The sequence below is a fragment of the Hypanus sabinus genome, chromosome 11 (genome assembly GCF_030144855.1).
Source record: "Hypanus sabinus isolate sHypSab1 chromosome 11, sHypSab1.hap1, whole genome shotgun sequence".
In the NCBI taxonomy this organism is placed as follows: domain Eukaryota; kingdom Metazoa; phylum Chordata; class Chondrichthyes; order Myliobatiformes; family Dasyatidae; genus Hypanus; species Hypanus sabinus.
Genome location: NC_082716.1, coordinates 65,626,665 through 65,646,671, shown reverse-complemented (window position 1 = coordinate 65,646,671; position 20,007 = coordinate 65,626,665). Strand labels below are relative to the sequence as shown.

General features: G+C 41.6%; 1 protein-coding gene across 10 annotated transcripts in view; it reads right to left on the bottom strand.

The window, feature by feature from the left end:
- The window catches only part of LOC132402052 (KN motif and ankyrin repeat domain-containing protein 4-like), a 113,637-nt gene that overhangs the window by 10,302 nt on the left and 83,328 nt on the right, over positions 1-20,007 (bottom strand). For all 10 annotated transcript variants that reach the window (XM_059984567.1, XM_059984570.1, XM_059984568.1 and 7 more), the window contains 7 exons: positions 18,101-18,199; positions 17,897-18,008; positions 17,597-17,806; positions 15,959-16,046; positions 12,648-12,867; positions 10,991-11,133; positions 3,078-3,278 (listed from right to left, as the gene is read on the bottom strand). In XM_059984567.1, the coding sequence (XP_059840550.1) occupies positions 3,078-3,278; positions 10,991-11,133; positions 12,648-12,867; positions 15,959-16,046; positions 17,597-17,806; positions 17,897-18,008; positions 18,101-18,199 (1,073 nt within the window). The remainder of the gene's footprint in view (positions 1-3,077; positions 3,279-10,990; positions 11,134-12,647; positions 12,868-15,958; positions 16,047-17,596; positions 17,807-17,896; positions 18,009-18,100; positions 18,200-20,007) is intronic.

The window sequence follows — 20,007 nt, the reverse complement described above, 5'->3', positions numbered from 1 at the left end:
AATCACCCCGAGATGGAATAAAGTTTTGTAGAAAGTTCCAAAAACACACACTTTATTTGAACTCCTTATGGGTAAAATCTTTATATTCTATATACAATGTTTGAGTATACAAATCCACTTGCTCAAACATTACGTGCAGAATATAAAAGTTGGTCCATCTCAGTGGACTAAAGGCCCTGTTTTGTGCTGTATGACTTTGGCACTATCACTAATAAAAGTGAGATGTTGACAGTACTGAAACATAGAAAACCTACAGCGCAATTCAGGCCCTTCGGCCCATAAAGCTGTGCTGAACATGTCCCTACCTTAGCACTACCTAGACTTTACCCATTGCTCTCTGTTTTTCTAAGCTCCGTGTAGCCATCCAGGAGTCCCTTAAAAGACCCTATCATTTCCCCTCCACCGCCGCCGCTGGCAGTACATTCCACGCACTCACCACTCTCTGCGTAAAAAAAAACTTACCCCTGACATCCCCTCTGTACCTACTTCCAAGCACCTTAAAACTACACCCTCTCGTGCTAGCCATTTCAGCCCTGGGAAAAAGCCTCTGACTATCCACATGATCAATGCCTCTCATTATCTTGTATATCTCTATCAAGTCACCTCTCATCCTCCATCGCTCCAAGGAGAAAAGGCCAAGTTCACTCAACCTATTCTCATAAGGCATGCTCCCCAATCCTGGCCACGTCCTTGTAAATCTCCTCTGCACCCTTTCTATGGTTTCCACATCCTTCTTATAGTGAGGCGACTAGAATTGAGCACAGTACTCCAAGTGGGGTCTGACCAGGGTCCTATGAAGCTGCAACATTACCTCTCAGCTCTTAAACTCAATCCCACGATTGATAAAAGCCAATGCACTGTATGCCTTCTTAACCACAGTATCAACCTGCATAGCAACTTTGAGTGTCCTATGGACTTGGACCCCAAGATCCCTCTGATCCTCCACACTGCCAAGAGTCTTACCATTAATACTATATTCTGCCATCACATTTAACCTACCAAAATGAACCACCTCACACTTATCTGGGTTGAACTCCATCTGTCACTTCTCAGCCCAGTTCTGTATCCTATCAATGTCCCGTTATAACCTCTGACAGCCCTCCACACTATCCACAACACCCCCAACCTTTGCGTCATCAGCAAACTTACTAACCCATCCCTCCACTTCCTCATCCAGGTCATTTATAAAAATCAGGAAGAGTAGGAGTCCCAGAACAGATCCCTAAGGCACACCACTGGTCACTGACCTCCATGCAGAATATGACCCGTCTACAACCACTCTTTGCCTTCTGTGGGCAAGCCAGTTCTGGATCCACAGAGCAAGGTCTCCTTGGATCCCATGCTTGCTTACTTTCTTAATAGGCCTTGCGTGGGGTACCTTGTCAAATGCCTTGCTGAAATCCATATACACAACATCTACTGCTCTACCCTCATCAATGTGTTTAGTCACATCCTCAAAAAATTCAATCAGGCTCATAAGGCATGACCTGCCTTTCACAGCCAGGCTGAATATTTCTAATTATATTATGTCTCTCCAAATGTTCATAAATCCTGCCTCTCAGGATCTTCTCCATTAACTTACCAACCACTGAAGTGAGACTCACTGACTTATGAACTTTGCATAAACTTTGAACTTATTCAAGAAAGGGAGTAGTGATAGCCCAGGAAACATCTGCAACCCTCCAATCCTCCGGCACCTCTACCATCCTCATTGATGATACAAAGATCATTGCCAGTGGCTCAGTAATCTCCTCCCTCGCCTCCCACTGTAGACTGGGATACATCCCATCCGGTCCCGGTGACCGATGAAAAACGGAAAATGATGTTTTCCAAAAGCTCCAGCACATTCTCTTTCTTAATATCTACGTTCTGAAGCTTTTCAGTCCACTGCAAGTCATCCCTACAATCGTCAAGATCCTTTTCCGTAGTGAGAACTGAAGCAAAGTATTTATTAAGTACCTCTGCTAAATCCTCCAGTTCCATACACTGTCACATTCGATAGGTAATATTCCTTCATGTCTTATCCTCTTTCTTTTCACATACTTGTAGAATGCCTTGGGATTTTCCTTAATCCTGTCAGCCAAGGCTGTCTCATGGCCCCTTCTGGCTCTCCTAATTTCATTCTTAAGCTCCTTCCTGCTAGCCTTATAATTTTATAGATTCATATCATTACCTAGTTTTTTGAACCTTTTGTAAATTCTTCTTTTTTTCTTGACTAGATTTACAGCAGCCTTTGTACACCACGGATCTTGTACCCTACCATCCTTTCCATGTCTCATTGGAACATACCTATGCAGAACCCCACTGAAATATTCCCTGAACATTTGTCACATTTCTTCAATACGTTTTCCTGAGAATATCCATTTCCAATTTATGCTTCTAAGTTCCTGCCTGATAGCCTCATAGTTCCTCTTACTCCAATTAAACGTTTCCCTAACTTGTCTGTTCCTGTCCCTCTCCAGTGCTATAGTAAATGAGATAGAATTGTGATCTATCTCTAAAATGCTCTCCTACTGAGAGACCTGACACCTGACCAGGTTCATTTCCCAATACCAGATCAAGTACAGCCTCTCCTCTTGTAGGCTTATCTACATATTGTGTTAAGAAACCTTCCTGAACACACCTAACAAGCTCCATCCCATCTAAATCCCTCAATCAATATTTGGGAAATTAAAATCTCCCACCACGACAACCCTGTTATTATTTCTCCTTTCCAGAATCTGTCTCCTTATTTGCTCTTCGATGTCCCTATCACTATTTTTGTGGTCTATAAAAAACATCCAGTAGAGTTATTGACCCCTTCCTATTCCTCACTTCCACCCACGGAAACTCCGTAAACAACCCCTCTGTGGCTTTCTCCTTTTCTGTAGCTGTGACACTATCTCTGATCAACAGTGCCACGCCCCCACTGCTTTTGCCTCCCTCACTACTTAGTATGGAGTGGGTTTGCCCCAAGATAACTTGATGAATGACAAGGAGCAACAACCAGCAAAAAGAGTAGATAGGCATGAGCAATTGATAAAAATCTGGAAAAGAAGCAAAGCATGAGGTCTAAGATGATGTAAAATTATACTCACTTTATCTGTTAGGTCTGAGTTACATCCAGGCTGAGCCAAAAGGAGTTTAACAATCTCAACGTGACCATGTTCGCTTGCACACATAAGGGCTGTAGACCCATCGGTGTCTTGGATATTCACATCGGCCCCATTGCTCAGCAGAGCTTTGACCATGTCAGTCCTTCCATAACTGACAGCCAGCATGAGTGCTGTCTGCCCTGTCTGGAAAAAGAAATCACACTTGGTTGTTATTACTTTTAAAAGGTTTATCTTGAGCATGAATTCGAATAGCTACACTACACTAGTGCTGAAGCCCTGGTGACAAATATCCCTTGACAAATCTATTCAGTCTCACCTTGGGACAACAATGTAAATCATGGAGCCAAATCCACCTACCCAGGAATAAGAGTAACATAAATTGCTCAGCAATACAGTCTTTCATTAACATTGCTAATTTAATACAATTCTCTGAATGCATGGCTAATCAGTACACCAGACCAGCTTATTTTTATCTCTATCATGATCAGAAGAATTCTGACACACCTTTGTCTCCTGGACAGTTTCTGTATGCATTAGGTGTTGAGGATGCGGTGGATTGCATAAGGAGGGAAGTGGCAGTCAGGGATTTATTAAATCTTTTGTCTTTTCCAGAGTTCTTTACTACTCGTTGGTCTGGATTTCTGCCAGATTTTTTTCTAACTCGCCCAACAAACTATGCAATAGAAGAGGGGAAGGAATGAAGCTAAAACTGGTCAATATGCAGTTTGGTCAGGTTTGACAGACTAACTCATTTTTTCACACCTGTTACTTCTATATTTCTGTTTTTTTTGTCTTACAGCTATAGCTAGAGCTTTACGATGAAGTTCTTTTTATCAGTAACTGCTACCAGTCCTACTGAGTTCCCAACTTGCCAGAAGCCCATGCTTATAATAGCAACAAACTTAGTTTTCTTAAATCAAAGAATGACAGTGACAGAGCCGCTTCAGGACACGAGGGAAACAACAGACCGTCGGTGGGTACAGTCTGTAAACATAACTCTCAGTGTGAACCAACTAATCTGATTAACTGGTTTTAAGACTTGTGCAACTGAGGAGCAGCATTCAGAGGTTACAAGATAATTCTATACATGTTGTCAGCTGGATACTTTTAAGACTTTTCAAATTTTAAAGGTTGAAAGAAAATTCCTTCAGGCTTTCACTAGTCCTATTTGGATGAATGATAAAGATACGGGTGACTCTGTGAATGAATTCCATCTGATGCCTGTTCCTTCCCTGTGGGGAACTTATCATCCTGCCGCCACCTTTCTGCAGCTGAGATTTGGGACTCAGGAGTGTGAAACATCAGACACATAGCCCAAGATCTAGCATGAATCACACACACTTAAAACAGAGAAGTCAAGGGAATGTGGACTACAAACTACCGGGACTGATTTCACACATGCTTGAGTCCAGGCATCCCCTTTGTAAAAAACAGAGATTTAGCTACATGCTGCAAGATAAAGTCACACCTTATCTCTTGGCAAAGGATTGTACAGAGGATGCCAGAAATAATTAATTTTCCAGCCTTGAAACAGGATAATTATTCTTTATGAAAGAGGAATTGCCGCAACTCTGGTAGCAAATTCACTGCCACCTGGGAAATATCCCTGAATCCTTAAGGTGTGATGCCTGCATTACTGTGTAGGAGCTAGAAAGTTACAAAACATAACTTGTAAGCTACTTGCATAAAAACAGACGGTGCGGGAAATACTCAGCAGGTCAAACAGCATCAGTGGAGAAAACAATTGTATTAAGGTTTCAAGTCAATGACCTTTCATCAGGACTGAATATTGTACTTTACTTTGTTCTACTCTGTAAACTTCTACAGATGTAGTGGTTGAAACAAAACCAAAAGAATCTCTAATAAGGTTTGTACGTCAGGCTCATATGCTTAACTCTGTTATAAATCAGCCTCCCTGGAGGGTAGAATTGCAGAATTCTGTACAGTCACTACAGTCATTGAGCTTCTGGGCCAACTGGTCCATTCCAAACAATATTCCCTTCAAAACTCATCCAATTTGTTTGTTTCCTTAATCCTCTAAACATTTCCTATCCATGTATCTGCCCAAGTATCTTTCAAATGTTAATTACGTATTTGCTTTACCCACTTCCTCTGGCACCTCATTTGATATACCACTTTGATGGAAAAAGTTGCGCTTTGGGTTCTTACTTAATTTCTCCCTTCTCCCCTTCAATCTTTAGTTCTTGATTCACAAACAATGAGTAAGAAGACCCTATGTATGCCCCTCTTGATTTTATGTACTGTATTTCTATAAAATCCCCCCTCATTCTTCTACACTTCAACAAAAACACAGCCCCAACCTGCTCAACCTCTCTCCATATCTCAGTCCATCGAGTCCCAGCAACTTGCTTGTAAATCTCTGCTACACTCTTTCCAGCATAATAGCATCTTTCTTATAGCAAAATGACTTAAACTCACCAAATGCTTGCACAACTTTAACATACCATCTAACTTCTAACTCAGTGCCCTGACTGATGGAGGCCAACATACTAAAGGGCTTCTTCTCTACCTGTGACACCACTCTCAGGAAACCATATAGCTGTTTTCTTAGATCTCTCGGTTTTACAACATTCCCCAAGGCATTACCTTCAACTGTGAATGTCCAACCCTGATTTTTCTTCTCAAAATGCAACACCTCACATATATCCAAAGTTATACTCCAGAAAGGAGCACTTATTCCTAATCTGCCTCTCTTATACTCTTTGAATTTATGTATGAGTAGTATTTGAATGCTCTGGGCCTGCACTTGCTGAAGTTTAGAAGAATGAGGAGGCATCAGTAATGGTCAATAAACCAATTGTTTGGAATCAAATGACCTTGCCTGGTGCCTCAGGGCTGGGTATGTCTGCACCTGCAACACCCTCCTACCCCTGGCACTCCTCTCTGCCACCTGTCCCACACCCCTTCCACATCCTTTGCCCCACCAGAGTTACAAACGTGCTCTCTGCTCCTTGTTGATAAATAATGTACCGTGCAAAAATCTGAGGCATCCTAACTATATGTATGTGCCTAGGAGGTTTGCACTGCTGTATGAGTTGCCACTTCCAGGGAACAATGGACTCAAACACCAAAATCCCTCTGGTCAACGACATTCCTTATTGCCTTTCCATTTACTGTATGTCTTATGCCTTGACTTGTCAAAATGCATCACTTTAATTCCGTCTTCTATCATTCCACCTTAATTTTCCACCTGATTTAAATTCAGCCTTACTCTCCACAACACCATCTACCTTTGCATCATCCATTGATTGAGTCTTTGATGATGAAAAAAAGAGGCTGCGAGGTGAAACATTTATAGACTGGATCTTAGATGCTAAAGACTGGACATCTCAAGGAATGGCCGGAATAATGAGAGTCAAGAATGTGGAAAGTGCAGTTACCTCAATAGGCTGTAAGACTGGGTGGACAATTTTGAAAATGGTGTGGTTGTTCAGCTATGTGAGAATTGTATGATGAATGAACCTGTTGTGAGTTTGGGCATTGGCAGTTAGCACATTGGGTAACCTTCAGTTACTGTGTGTTGGAATAATCAAGTCTACTGGTAATGTAACCATTGAAAGGGGGTTCCAGGGAATGGGTGACCAGGGTCAGATGGATCATATTGCAGAGATGAACATAAGAGGGAGTGTATCCTTGGGAGCTCATGTTATCAACAAAAATATATAAAGGTAAAGTTGATCTGATTCATTCTCACTGACCAGGGAATAAAGTTTGAGGATGGGCCAAAACAATGCATTTGATCATCCCAATATTTAATCGGAGCAACTTTTCAGCTCTTCTAGTACTGGATACTGTAGAAACATAGCAAAAACATAATACAGGCCTTTCAGCCCACAAAGCTGTGCTGAACATGTCCTTATCTTAGAAATTACCTAGGGTTACCCATATACCCATGAAGTTGTCATGCACTTTCGAAAGAGTAGAGGGATTAAATGAGGTGGGGTACTGAGGTGAAACTTGCATTGTGCTTTCAGATAATGCGGCTGAGAAACTAGAAGTAGATCAGAAAAAGGAGAGATTAGCAACAGAATAAACTCTTCTTCGGCTTCCAACTGGGTCCACGTATCAATTTTAACCGATGTTTCGATCAGGGATGATGCCCAGGCATGTCTGGCCTGGTGGTATTTATACACTCGTCATCCATCCCTCCTGATTGGTTAGTCCTCATCCAATTGGTTTCCACTGACCCACCTGATTGGATGACTAACCAGTCAGGAGGGGTGGATGATGGGGGTATAAATACCACAGGACTAGACATGCCCAGGCATAATCCCTGATGACAATAGCAGAGTTTTCCATCGAAAAAATCAATATCTATACCTGGCTGGAAGCCCGAGAAGAGTCTATTTATCACATACACTGGGAAAGAATACATCCTTTTTTAGAATCAGAAGTTGGTAGAATAATAAAGGCTGTGCTGGCTTTCACCAAAAGCATTTGATATACCAAAATTCAGAGCAATTTACGATGATTCTTTGAAAGGAAACTAAATGAATTCCCTGGCACTGATATTAGAGAGCTTCACCATGGGCTGTTCCTTATCGTGGAGGGGAGGTGTGTGTGCCTTAATGATCCGGGGAGCTATACCAGCTGGGACTTCAGTCCCTGGTAGGTTCAACCTTGCTGGGCAGGTTCTAGGTGGAGGGCCAGACGAATACAGCACCTGGTCCTCCAGGTTGGGGGTTGGGCGTAGGGCCAGCAACCCTACCCTGCAAAATCTTTACCGTTACAGAAACCGAAACAAGGAAATTTATTGATGATGGTGAGAGGAGTGATGCAGAACTGGGAACAGAGGTTATGATGGATGGAGATCAAAGCCACCAGGACATCTCTGGACTGAGAGCTTATCTTCTTTCACCCAAAGAAACTATCCATTTTGGATGCTGGAATGTTCACCTGAGAAAATCAGAAACCAAGACTTGCGTACATCTTGCAATATGGAATCAATCTCAGTTTGTGTGAAAAGAAGACGAAGGAGATGGCTGGGCCATGAAATGAGAATGCCAAATGATCAACTAGCAAAAGTAGCACTAAGGTGGACCCCACAGGGAAAGTGAAGTAGGGGCAGGCCCAAAGTGACGTGGCGAAGATCTGTGGAAGCAGAACTGAAAGAAGTAGGCATGAACTGGGTAACGGCGAGCAGCAGAGCGAAAGACCGGCAGAAATGGAAGAAACTTGTGGAGGCCCCATGTGCTACCTAGGCACTAAGGGTTCGGACAACGACGAGACAATATTAGAGAGCAGCATGAGAAATTTCTTCTGCTTAATCAGAAGATAGCTATTAACTAAAATCAGAATTCCAGCTCTTTGTACATTGTCTCAATGGAAAAGAATCTTAAGGTATTGTCCCAAAACTGGATCCATATTCTATAATTATAATTAACTGACAATATCAAAGGTTGTACATTATTAAATGTCTCTGCACTTTACATCTAAATACTGGAATGCATGTTTAACTCTCTACCATTTGTTAACTGTTATTTAGAAATCATAGTTCATTCTGGCATTGTGGACATTGCTAACATTTATATTGATCAACCTTGGATTTGTTCAGATGGTAGGCCATCATACTGCAGTCCAAAATGTTAGGCAAATATGACGAAGTCAACTGCGATATTTGACCAATAATGTTCAAAACATAATGATATAACCGTGTTACCCAGTGAACCTGGAACCTGATAACTTTCTGTGCATCCAGCTGGTGGAGGTCATTCCTTTGGCTTGTGCTGCCAAACTCTGCAAGCTTTGGTAGCCTGCTGCAGGGTAGACTGTAGATATTACACTCTGCAGCCTAAATAGTCCTCAACATGGAGGGTAGATGTTTAGTCTATGGGAAAAATTGTGGTTAAAGTGGCATTGCAACATGAATTTTGCTCTAGGTAACGCCAACAGCCAAGAATATTATTCATCCTGAGTCTGGTGGGTGGTGAAGAAGGTTTGATCACTCTCCTACATGGACCCACATTATTCTGCTCCACTTTTATTTTTAAATTTCAATAATAGTTCCACATTCTGGCCTCTGGGGACACAGTTTATTTTGTGTGAGCATTATTTCCTGTACGCAAGCCGTGTTTTATATAGTTTCATTCATGGATAAGTTGATTTGATTTGAAGCTTATGGTGGAAAGACATCCATCTCCATCCCCTCTTTATTTGCTCTTAAAATAGCAAGATTGATGAGTCTGAAGTTTCTGGCAATATTGGCAAACATTTAGTAGGTATATTTTGAAGGAAGTATTATGTTTATCATTTGTTGCTACTAAGACATTGTGCCACAGCTTACTCTTGTTTACATGGCATAGTTATGGAGTGTTGCGTGTGTGTCTTATCTTGGTTAACACCAATAATCAACAGTATTAGTATATTCAACCACAGGGCAATTCTGTGTTGAATTTAATGTGTATTTTACATAGCTTTCTGCAGTTTCATAAGTTAATTCTGATTAAAAACTCTGAGGAAAGTTTTCATCATGGGTGATTTTGGAGAATGTGCTTCACTCGCTGCATGCATTGTCAAGGGCAATAGAATATACTTACTTAGTAGGCAGCTGTCGATCCCAGGGGATCGTGGGTCTGTACCTCTGGTGGACTGTGTCCTCTCCAGGGTGCAAGCCTGGGCAGGAAGATTTGAAGAACCGGCTGTTGCCCGTGAAGTGGGAGGCCCCTCTCCACATCACTGATGTAGTTCAAGTGAAGGGCAAGCGCCAACACAGCTTGGCACCAGTGTCGTCACAGAAGTTGTAAACAACATCAAACTACCTTGGGGACCCTGGCTCCAGATTTCTTCCACTGGGTTTACTCCTGAAGCCTTTCCCATGGGTAGGTATGGCCGCAAAGTAGTGGAGGTTTAAAATCAAAGTTACTCTTCTCCTAGGCAGGCTGTTATCCAAGGCTGACGAGCTCCACCTGCCTGAAGTACTTACTTACTCCTCTCAAATATACATCACGTTCCCTCGTGTTATCATATGCTACCCATGCATCTGACCAATGTAATAATCCGTCAGCTTTTTCCTGATGGCTTGTCTGGCCATGAGAGGTTAGCCTTAACAGAAGCCGACTTCATGAACCACAGACGCAAAGTCAATCGTTCCTCCTAAGCATGCAACACTTGCCACACATCACATATAATGTTACTCATATATTCTGTGACAAAATTTTCTGTGACATAGTTTTCTTTCAAAAAAACATCCTGTCCACTTTTGAATGAACATGATTTGCTTCATCGTCTGGATAAGAAACCCATTTCGTAGTGTTAAAGCTGGTTGTGTTTGTGATAAGGCTTCTGACAATTAATTTTGAACTTACTTCTTTTCAGGGTCTGGACAAACTGAAACGTCATCATGATCTATATTTCATGGTTCCTTAAGAATACCCTAGATCAATGATCTTTTCACCTCTACTCTTTCAATAAAACTGGCCTTATTTGGTGTAGGTGCTTGGTTGAGGAGCCAATAGTGAGAAGCTACCATCCATGGAATTATGTCTGAATGCCTCTAAGTCAGAATCCCACCTAAATGCAGTGATACCCTAGGACCAGGAATCACTGGCTGGCCTTTACAATCAATATCTGCATCTCCTTGATTCTTCCTAACCGCTCTTCACTATTTCCTCTGGTAGTCCCCACATTCTTGCAATGGCAAGTTGACCAGATTTTGCATAGATGATTCCAACTGTGTCTGCACTACTGGTGAATAAAATATAATTACCTTTCTTCAATCTCTGTCCTTTAATATGCCAGTGAATACATGGCCTCATTCGCTGAGGACTGCTGGAATGGCTGCAACATATTCTCCATCAAAACTCTTCATGCTAATTAATTCCTTTCAGTGAGAGGAAACTCCTGGGGCCAATGAAGCGAATGATACATCGAATTACCTGACTGGCTTGAATATTGACATTTCCCAAACGAAGAAGCTGCATGACCACCGCCACCTCTTCGTCTGTTTCAACAGTAGCCAGTGAAGTGAGCATGGTGGCAGTGTATCCTGCCTTGTTCTGATGGTCTACGTTGCACACACCTGATCAACAACAAGAAATTTCAAGATGACGTCAATATGTTCATCAGAAAGTAAAGCAGGTTCCTCTTTTCATTCTCTTAAAAGAGCGTAAATGTGCACAAAATCTGAGGGTTCGCTCACAGTAACTGGGTGACAAAATACATAATGGTGGTGCTGAATAAGGAGAATGCCTGGTGCCTTTCCTCAGGCTACATCCACACTAGACCGGATAATTTTGAAAATGCCGGTTTTGCGTAAAAACGATAGGCGTTCGCACTATGCTTTTTAAAAAATATCTCTGTCCACAATGAAATGGAGATTTCGGGGAATCTCCTCCTACTGGGCATGCACAGGACACATCTACCGAAAACAAGCCACATGTTTGGTGTCGGATCTCACTGTGAAAGTGCGTGTTTGTGTAGTTACAGACTAGAAAAACTTAAAACGATGGACAACTGCCGGCTCTCGCGCAGGAGAATTTAAAAGTAAAAAAAAACAAATACTGGAACGTACGGAGACAGGGAGTTCACAGACAGATTGGCCCGGCTGACGACGAACATTGAAAAACTGACTAACTCTGTTGCATTAATAAAGCCCCTTGTTAAATGTAAAAAACATGTCTGCATCAGTGTTATCTTGTATTTCCATACAATGTTACATTAGGCTGTTACATATCTATTGTCAGAGAAGTACTTGCATAAATAGGTAAACCACCTTCATACGAGCAAGGACAGGGCAAAGTGAGTATACTTATTTATATTCAGTAAGTTATGGGTCAAAGTATTTGGGGAGTATATTTCTAACTCTTCTAGCTTCAGTCTCGTTGCTGTCTGTTCTGAAATTGTTAGGTTGCGTTCAAGAAAACAATGAAATAGCGCACTGCCGTCTGACAGTGTTTTCAGAAATCTCCGGTTTCCCTGTCCTCACTGATCCAGCCAATCCTGCGTTTTCAAAAATACACACTTTGGAAAGCGTTTCTGTAAAGCTCTGGTTTCAGGGGATGAAAACGTCATTTTAGTGTGGAGGGGGGGTAAAAACTAAGAGAGAAAGCTTTGGTTACGGATTTATCCGGCATAGTGCGGACGTAACCTTAGTTTTACTGAACCAATTGGCCTCAGATGGGGCTTACCAGATGACTACTTGAACTATGGGTTTTGTGTTGTTCTTGTGGACATCCCATCATTCTCATTTGCACTGCAACTTTTATATAAAAGTTGAGAATGAGGTCTTTCATTGATTCAATTGTTGGACCAAAGTATTTAAATCACCAGCGGTAGCAATATTAATAGGCTTTTAGATCTCTGTGCCCATTGGCCATTCAAGGTTGATTTTAGCTCCACTTACCTACTCCCTTTTTTGCTGAACCTATCAAGGATCTATTGATCTCAGTTCTGAAGTTTTTTGTGGATCTCACCTCAACAGCATTTTGGGGAAAAAGTGTCTCAAATTTCTCCTAGTCTTTATAAGGGATTTTTTTTCTGTAGATAAACTGCTTCTATACTTCAGCCCTTCAAAATAAAAACATCTCTTTGTACCTGTGTCCAGTAGGAGTTTCACGATGTGAAAGTTAGAGTGGGAGATACTGTAATGGAGAGCAGTGTTCTGATTGTCATCTGCTAAATTCACAATAAAGTAAAGTAGATCTGGTGACATTTCTTGAAGTTCTTGGAGAAAGCATTGAACTCTGTCCAAAGCTGCAGATTTCTGACTGGAAATCTGGAACCACTCCCATTGAACTGTCCTCAAGTTCTGCCTCTGGGGAAACAGAACATTGAACAAAACATCATAACAATACCATGTTTTCAATATTATCAAACACCGATCTTTGCAGATTCCTCCCCTTCTCTCCTGAAGGATTTGAAAATGTGGCTCCCTAGAAAGCAATATAAAGACCACATCTTACAGTAAGGAGCAAACACGAGAAAATCTGCAGATACTGGAACTTCAAACAACACACACAAAATGCTGGTAGAACACAGCAGGCCAGGCAGCATCTATAGGGAGAAGCGCTGTCGACGTTTCGGGCCGAGACCCTTCGTCAGGACTAACCGAAAGGAAAGATAGTAAGAGATTTGAAAGTAGAGGGGGGAGGGGGAAATGCAAAATGATAGGAGTAGATCGGAGGGGGTGGGATGAAGCTAAGAGCTGGATAGGTGATTGGCGAAAGTGAAACAAAGCTGGAGAAGGGAAAGGATCATGGGACGGGAGGCCTCAGGAGAAAGAAAGTGGGGGGGAAGCACCAGAGGGAGATGGAGAATAGGCAAACAACTAAATATGTCAGGGATGGGGTAAGAAGGGGGGGCATTAACAGAAGTTAGAGAAGTCAATGTTCATGCCACCAGGTTGGAGGCTACCCAGCCGGTATATAAGGTGTTGTTCCTCCAACCTGAGTTTGGATTCATTTTGACAATAGAGGAGGCCATGGATAGACATATCAGAATGGGAATGGGACATGGAATTAAGATGTGTGGCCACTGGGATATCCTGCTTTTTCTGGCGGACTGAGCGTAGGTGTTCCACGAAATGGTCTCACAGTCTGTGTCAGGTCTCACCAATATATAAAAGGCCACACCAGGAGCACCGGACTCAGTATACCACACCAGCCGACTCACAGGTGAAGTGTTGCCTCACCTGGAAGGACTGTCTGGGGCCCTGAATGGTGGTGAGGGAGGAAGTGTAAGGGCAGGTGTAGCACTTGTTCCATTTACAAGGATAAGTGCCAGGAGGGAGATCGATGGGAAGGGATGGGGGGGGGGGGGGGGGGCGTTGGAGGTGGCGGAAGTTACGGAGAATTATATGTTGGACCTGGAGGCTGGTGGGGTGGTAGGCAAGGACAAGGGGAACTCTATCCTGAGTGGGGTGGTGGGTGGATGGGGTGTGGGCAGATGTGTGGGAAATGGGAGAGATGCATTTGAGAGCAGAGTTGATGGTGGACAAAGGGAAGCCGCTTTGCTTAAAAAAGGAAGACATCTCCTTCGTCCTGGAAAGGGCTGTTTTTGCCCCTGAAATGAAAGATTTTATGTTCACATCCTTGTAACATGAGGGAATGTTAATGCTGGTGATTGACATTTTGAAGTAACATTAAGGTGAGAGCCTGAGTGCTCTTCAGAACTTTCAAGAAATTCCATGACACAATTTGGAAAAAGACAAGGTCTTAGTCAACACCTTGTCTGCCAATCAGAAGATTTACAGGCCATTTATATCACTGCTGATTTTGAGGCTTAGTTATGACAAATAAACTGCCAAATTTACTTTCCTTATGACTCAAGATTACACCACGGACATTATAGATCAAGTTCATATTTTGTATTCATTCTTAGGATGCAACTAATCAATACAAGGTCATACTTATTGTAAATCATGGCAGTTGTAAGATGGTGGTCCTAGAGATTTTCAGAGCACTTTAACAGTCACCATGCAAATCAGTCACTTGCCTTTGATATTCACACTTGCCTGTAACTTAGCAAAATCTTACAATGCAAAATTGGCTCCATACAGACTGGGGAGGGCCAGGGTAAGGCAATGCCTTAATGATTAAAATTGACAAGTTCTATCCTCAGCATTAACTTGAGAGATCACACCCAGTTACCACCCCAAACTTACTAAACAACTCTGGATAAGTAAAATTAATAGCACTTATAATTTATTATAAAATTAGTGAAAATACTTCCAAAAAATAAGTTCATTTTTAATTGCTTAGAAACACTAAATGCTGGGATATCTAGAAAGGTTTGTGTTCCTTGACTGAATCGCATGCGAAATACCATGGCAGGCCAGTTCTGAGTGTAACTATCAACTTTTCGTAAATTTGAAACTTCAGTCAACACTCCATGGTTCCAAAGAAGTTGAGGTGGGGAGGGGTTGCAATATCATAGTTCTAAGCAGAATTTCTGGCTGTTCAATAGGAAATTACAGTTGCTGTATTTGGTCGGAGTCACATGTTGTAAACATGACTATCTTGTCCATTAAAACAGTTGAAATTTGACAATAATCCAGCAACACTCATTTATAAACTGTCATCCAAGTACCATCAAGACTTACTCTTTTAGCTTTGCGAGCTATGATTTTTCTTTTGATGCCTCAGTATCTGGGCCAATACCATACTGCCAACTAAGAGATCCACATATATCATATCTCCAGGATTTCCATCACACAGAAAAAAGATATGCTGAACCATTAAGGGGGTCATAAAGCAGGCCTTGGCCAGAGGGGTAGATTTTAAGAGGTGTCCCAAAAAAGAAGGGCAAGAAGATGAAATGAATCAGCCAAGGTAATAGTAATACGCAGGTTTAAAGATGTCAAAGGCACTTAACAGTTAGCAATATCACAGCTCAGCCTAATCTTGTTGTCCTTCAAGATTTACTATATATATTCTGGATTATTGAGTGCAAACAGGAACTGTGAATCCTGTGAAGTCTGATTTTTATAACATTCCTGCTTGATTATAACTTAGAAACAATGACTTTACACACTTTTGCATTTGGCTTGAGAGAGCTGTCTGTGCCTCAAGTTCCTCCCAGATGGTTCACCTGGGGCCAGTGGTAATGGCAAAATAAGTTTGTTGGCTGCCAACAGCCGAATTCAGTAGATTTACCTCATTTGACAGGGTCTGAATGGATTTGCCAGGGACTAACGTCATTCAAACCTCTTCAAAATTCAGTACAAAGGTAATAACAACCCAAAACAAGGGTTAAACCTTGAACCTTTGTGGGCCTTATTACCACAGTGGACAATGAACTCATTATGATTCATCATTTTCAACTGCAATGTTTAATCATTAGTTAAATATTTAATGCATTCTGCTTTGACTCAAGCAATTAAACATTAAAGAGGAAAAATACTGTACCACGCCTTTGTCTTCTGTGGTTCCCAGCTCGCTGAGGTGAAGCTTCAGGTTTTGACAAACCAAGTGTAAGCTTGGCTTTGATTCATGCCTGAAAAGAGCAAGACAAACTAAACTGCTTTAATTATAGTGGAATGGGCACAGGATCTGATAACTTTACCCAATCAAGCCAGTGTAATGGTCATATATTTGATGTACAGTATGTATACGTACAATTATAACACACGGGCTAGAATTGGACAGTCTGTAATGGTCTCGCATACCACAAAATTCCAGAAAAGGATCAGGACCAGAGTCATCTGGTTACAATATCAGAATATCAGATCTGATTCTGATATGGGTCTCTATTGTGGACTGAGAGTGGGAAGGGGACAGGGAGAGTGGAATCATGGTTGGGAAAAGGGGAAGGGAGGGAGCAGGACGCCAGTGAGACATTTTGTAATAGTCAAAAACCAAATTGTTTGAAATCAAATGACCTTGCCCAGTGTCTCAGGACTGGTTGTTTCTGCACCTGCACTATCCCCCCCCCCACCCCTGGCACTTTTCCTCTGCCATCTGTCCCTCACCCCTTCTGCGGTGCTCCACCCTCGTTGGTCCCAACATCTGCCAGATTTCCAAATTTGCTCTCTGCTCCACACTGACAAATACAGTCCTGTGCAGAAGTCTTAGGCACCCTGGCCATAAATATGTGCCTAGGAGTACTGTATATAAGGACAGGAAATGTCTATCAAGGCCCTCGACTATGTTAGCATTACATAAGCACTTGACTGATCGGCATCCATTCCATCTCTCTTCATGGCCATGGCAAATGGAAAAATTAGTTGATTTTAATCTATGAAGTCAGTTGTACCAACTCTGCAGCTCTTGGGGAAAGGAATTCATCACTGATGCACACTCTCTCCCATTTTTCAGGTTCCCCATAACTCATCACTGGCCACTTTCTGGACAGGACTTAATCACTGGCCCAGTGTTATCCTTTTCTCAGGGTTAAAACCGATTTAATCAACCACTTTAACTTGCTCATGGCATGCTTGCCAATGGTGAGCTTGCATTTAGGACCAAGTTATTGTTCTATGAGCAGTCATGTTTGTACGACAGCCTATGGCAGATACTATTAATAACCTATCCAAATTGCTTCAGTTTAGAAATGTAAGGTGAATTATCCATGTTTCCAAGTGGGGAAGGAAAGAATCCAATGAAACAGCTGAGGAACAAAATTTGCAGGTTGTTTGCATGATCTGAACAATCTGTGTGCAGATTGTTCTATTACTCAGTCTGTAATGCTTCAATAATGTAATATAGGCATGTTAAAGGAGTTAACATGCATGATCAGAACTGGACTGATTCTATTATTGGCCCTTATTCAGCTTCTCCATATCCTTCCAGGAAGTTGCCTTTCGGTCTGATTTTGTCCTGTCAAGGACACACACTCACCCTTAATAGTGTAACTTGTGCCCCACCCTCTGATCATTTGAATTAATGCTTGGAAACTGAGATTGATCAGCATTTCACACATATATCAGGTAGAACTGAAGTGAGGTAACTCTCTGGGGTTCTGGTTCTATGTCATCCATTTGCTTGCAGTGCTTGATAGTTTTGAATCACATTTCATCATCATAAATGTCAGAACAATTACTGTACCTTTTAGTGCAATGTTGCGTAATAGTGACTGCGGCATTACTTGACGATGGATGGACCTCTTCACATCTCGTTCTCTCTGCATCTTTTGATAATTCTGCTTTGTTGTCAGTATGCTGGGTTTGATTTCCTTTCTTGATACCTTCCTTTTCCAAGTCACTGTCTGCACCTCCTTCTGATGAGTTGGAATCTTCGCTTGATGTGGTTTCATAACTTGAAAGCAAAAATCCTTGTTCAAGAATTTTTGCACATCACAGGTCTTGAATGACCAGAAAACATTACTTAACATTATTAAATGCTCACCCGCCATTTACCCCAATAAACTGAAGATTTTTTTTGGCTGAAGAATCACTTGATTTGATATTTCCACTGTTCTTTTTCATAATAGATTTAAGAGATGCAGACGGAATCACAGCTATAGATAAAGAAAGAAAACATTGCTTGGTTATGGCTGTGGTTGTTTCACAACCAAATTAATAGCTTTACTTGGCTTTAAAGAGATCAGACCTGCATCACTGACGCACATTTCCAGCTGGAGGTCAGCCCTGAAGTCCAAAGATTCGGAGCATGGTGACACTGGCTCTGCACGATGCATGGTTTTGATTTCTGAAATACAATACAATTACTTCAAGAGGAATTCAAGGATCAAAAACCTTTCATGAGCACTGGTCACATTCATGAACTGCAGTCTGACTTGTAAGAATATATATTAGGATGTGAACAGGTTTTTCCTTATATTTCTGCCTCTTCACCTTTCTCCTTCTTCACTTCCTCACTCCTCAGATCTGTCTCATGGTTAATTCAGCCAACTAAATGTGCTGGATTAAAATACTGTAATTTTTAATCAATACATATCCTGAAGGGAGAAAAATAAAGCAATCTTAAGAGACACCAAGTTCAATACCATTTTTGCTGAATTATTTACCCTATTTAGGGTGGCAGTTAAGGTATTTAACTTTATTTTTTAACACTCAGAGCATGTAGAAACTTGTCACTTGTATAAGACATTGCTAATACCTCACTTGGAGCACTGTGTGCATTTCTGGTCACCATGCTATAGAAAAGGTACACAAGGATGATGCCAAGACTAGATGGTTTGAGTTATAAGTAGAATCTAGATAGGCTGTGACTGTTTTCCCTGGAGAGAAGGAGAATGATGGGTGACCTAAAACAGGTTTATGAAATCATGAGGGGCATGGATAAGGTGGATAGCAGGATAGCAGTCTAAAACTAGAGAGCATAGCTATAAGGTGAGATGGGAAAGATTGCCAGCATGAGGGGCAAATTTTTTCCATAAAGAGGGTGGTGAGTAGATGGAATGAGCTGGGTGTAAAAATGGTAGTGGAAGGTAAAATTACAACATTTAAAAGATTTTGAACAGGTTGATGGGTAGGAAAGGTTCAGATGGATAGGGACCAAATGGTACTAGCTGAGCTTGTTTCCCTGGTTGGCAAAGATGAGTTAAGTTGATGGGCCTGCATCCATGCTGTACTGATCCAACTCTTGAGTTTTCCATTTCCAAATGCTACATCGAGAATGAGGAAAAAACTTAGTTATGATGTCTATTTTTCTTTAAACCACACATCCCTACTTCTTTCTCGTTCAGGTGATTAATTTTCAAGTTTTGTGTTTGCCCTTCTCGAAAGAAAGCTTCTCAGCTCTGCAGAAGGGCTCCTGACCTAAAATGCTGGCTCAGTTTCACTCTCCGCAGATACTAACCCAGAAAGTATTTCCAGTATCTTCTGTTTTTAGTTGAGATGTTTCAAAGATGGGATTAGAACTGCAAGGTACTTACACTCAATGGCTGCTTTATTCTTTCATACCCAATAAAGTAGGCACTGTGTGTTTTTGTGGTCTTCTGTTGCTACAGCCCAACAACTTCAAGGTCTGACATGTTGTGCATTCAGAGATGCTCTTCTGCACACCACTGTTGAAATGCATGGTTATTTGAGTTACTGTTTCTCTTCTATCAGCTTGAACCAGTCAGGCTATTCTCCTCTGACTTCTCTTATTAATAAGGCATTTTCACCACACACTAGATTTTTTTTATTTTTCGCATCATTCTCTGTAAGCTCTAGAGACTGCTGTGTGTGAAAATTGCAGGAGATCAGTAGATTCTGAGATATGCAAACCACCCCGTATGGCACCAACAATCATTCCGCAGTCAAAATCACTTAGATCACATTTCTTCCTAATTCTGTTGTTTGGCCTGAATGACAGCTGAACCTCTTGACCATGTCTGCCTGCTTTAATGCATTTTCAAATATCAGGATGTCCACTTTACTGGCAGTCAAAAACAAATACTTTCTCTCACATTGCCTAGGAACACACATAAATTGACAAAATTAATTTCATGCTGGATAGTCAAATGATAAGAATTCTCAACCTCAGTAAGTATTGAAGAATTTTGGCTC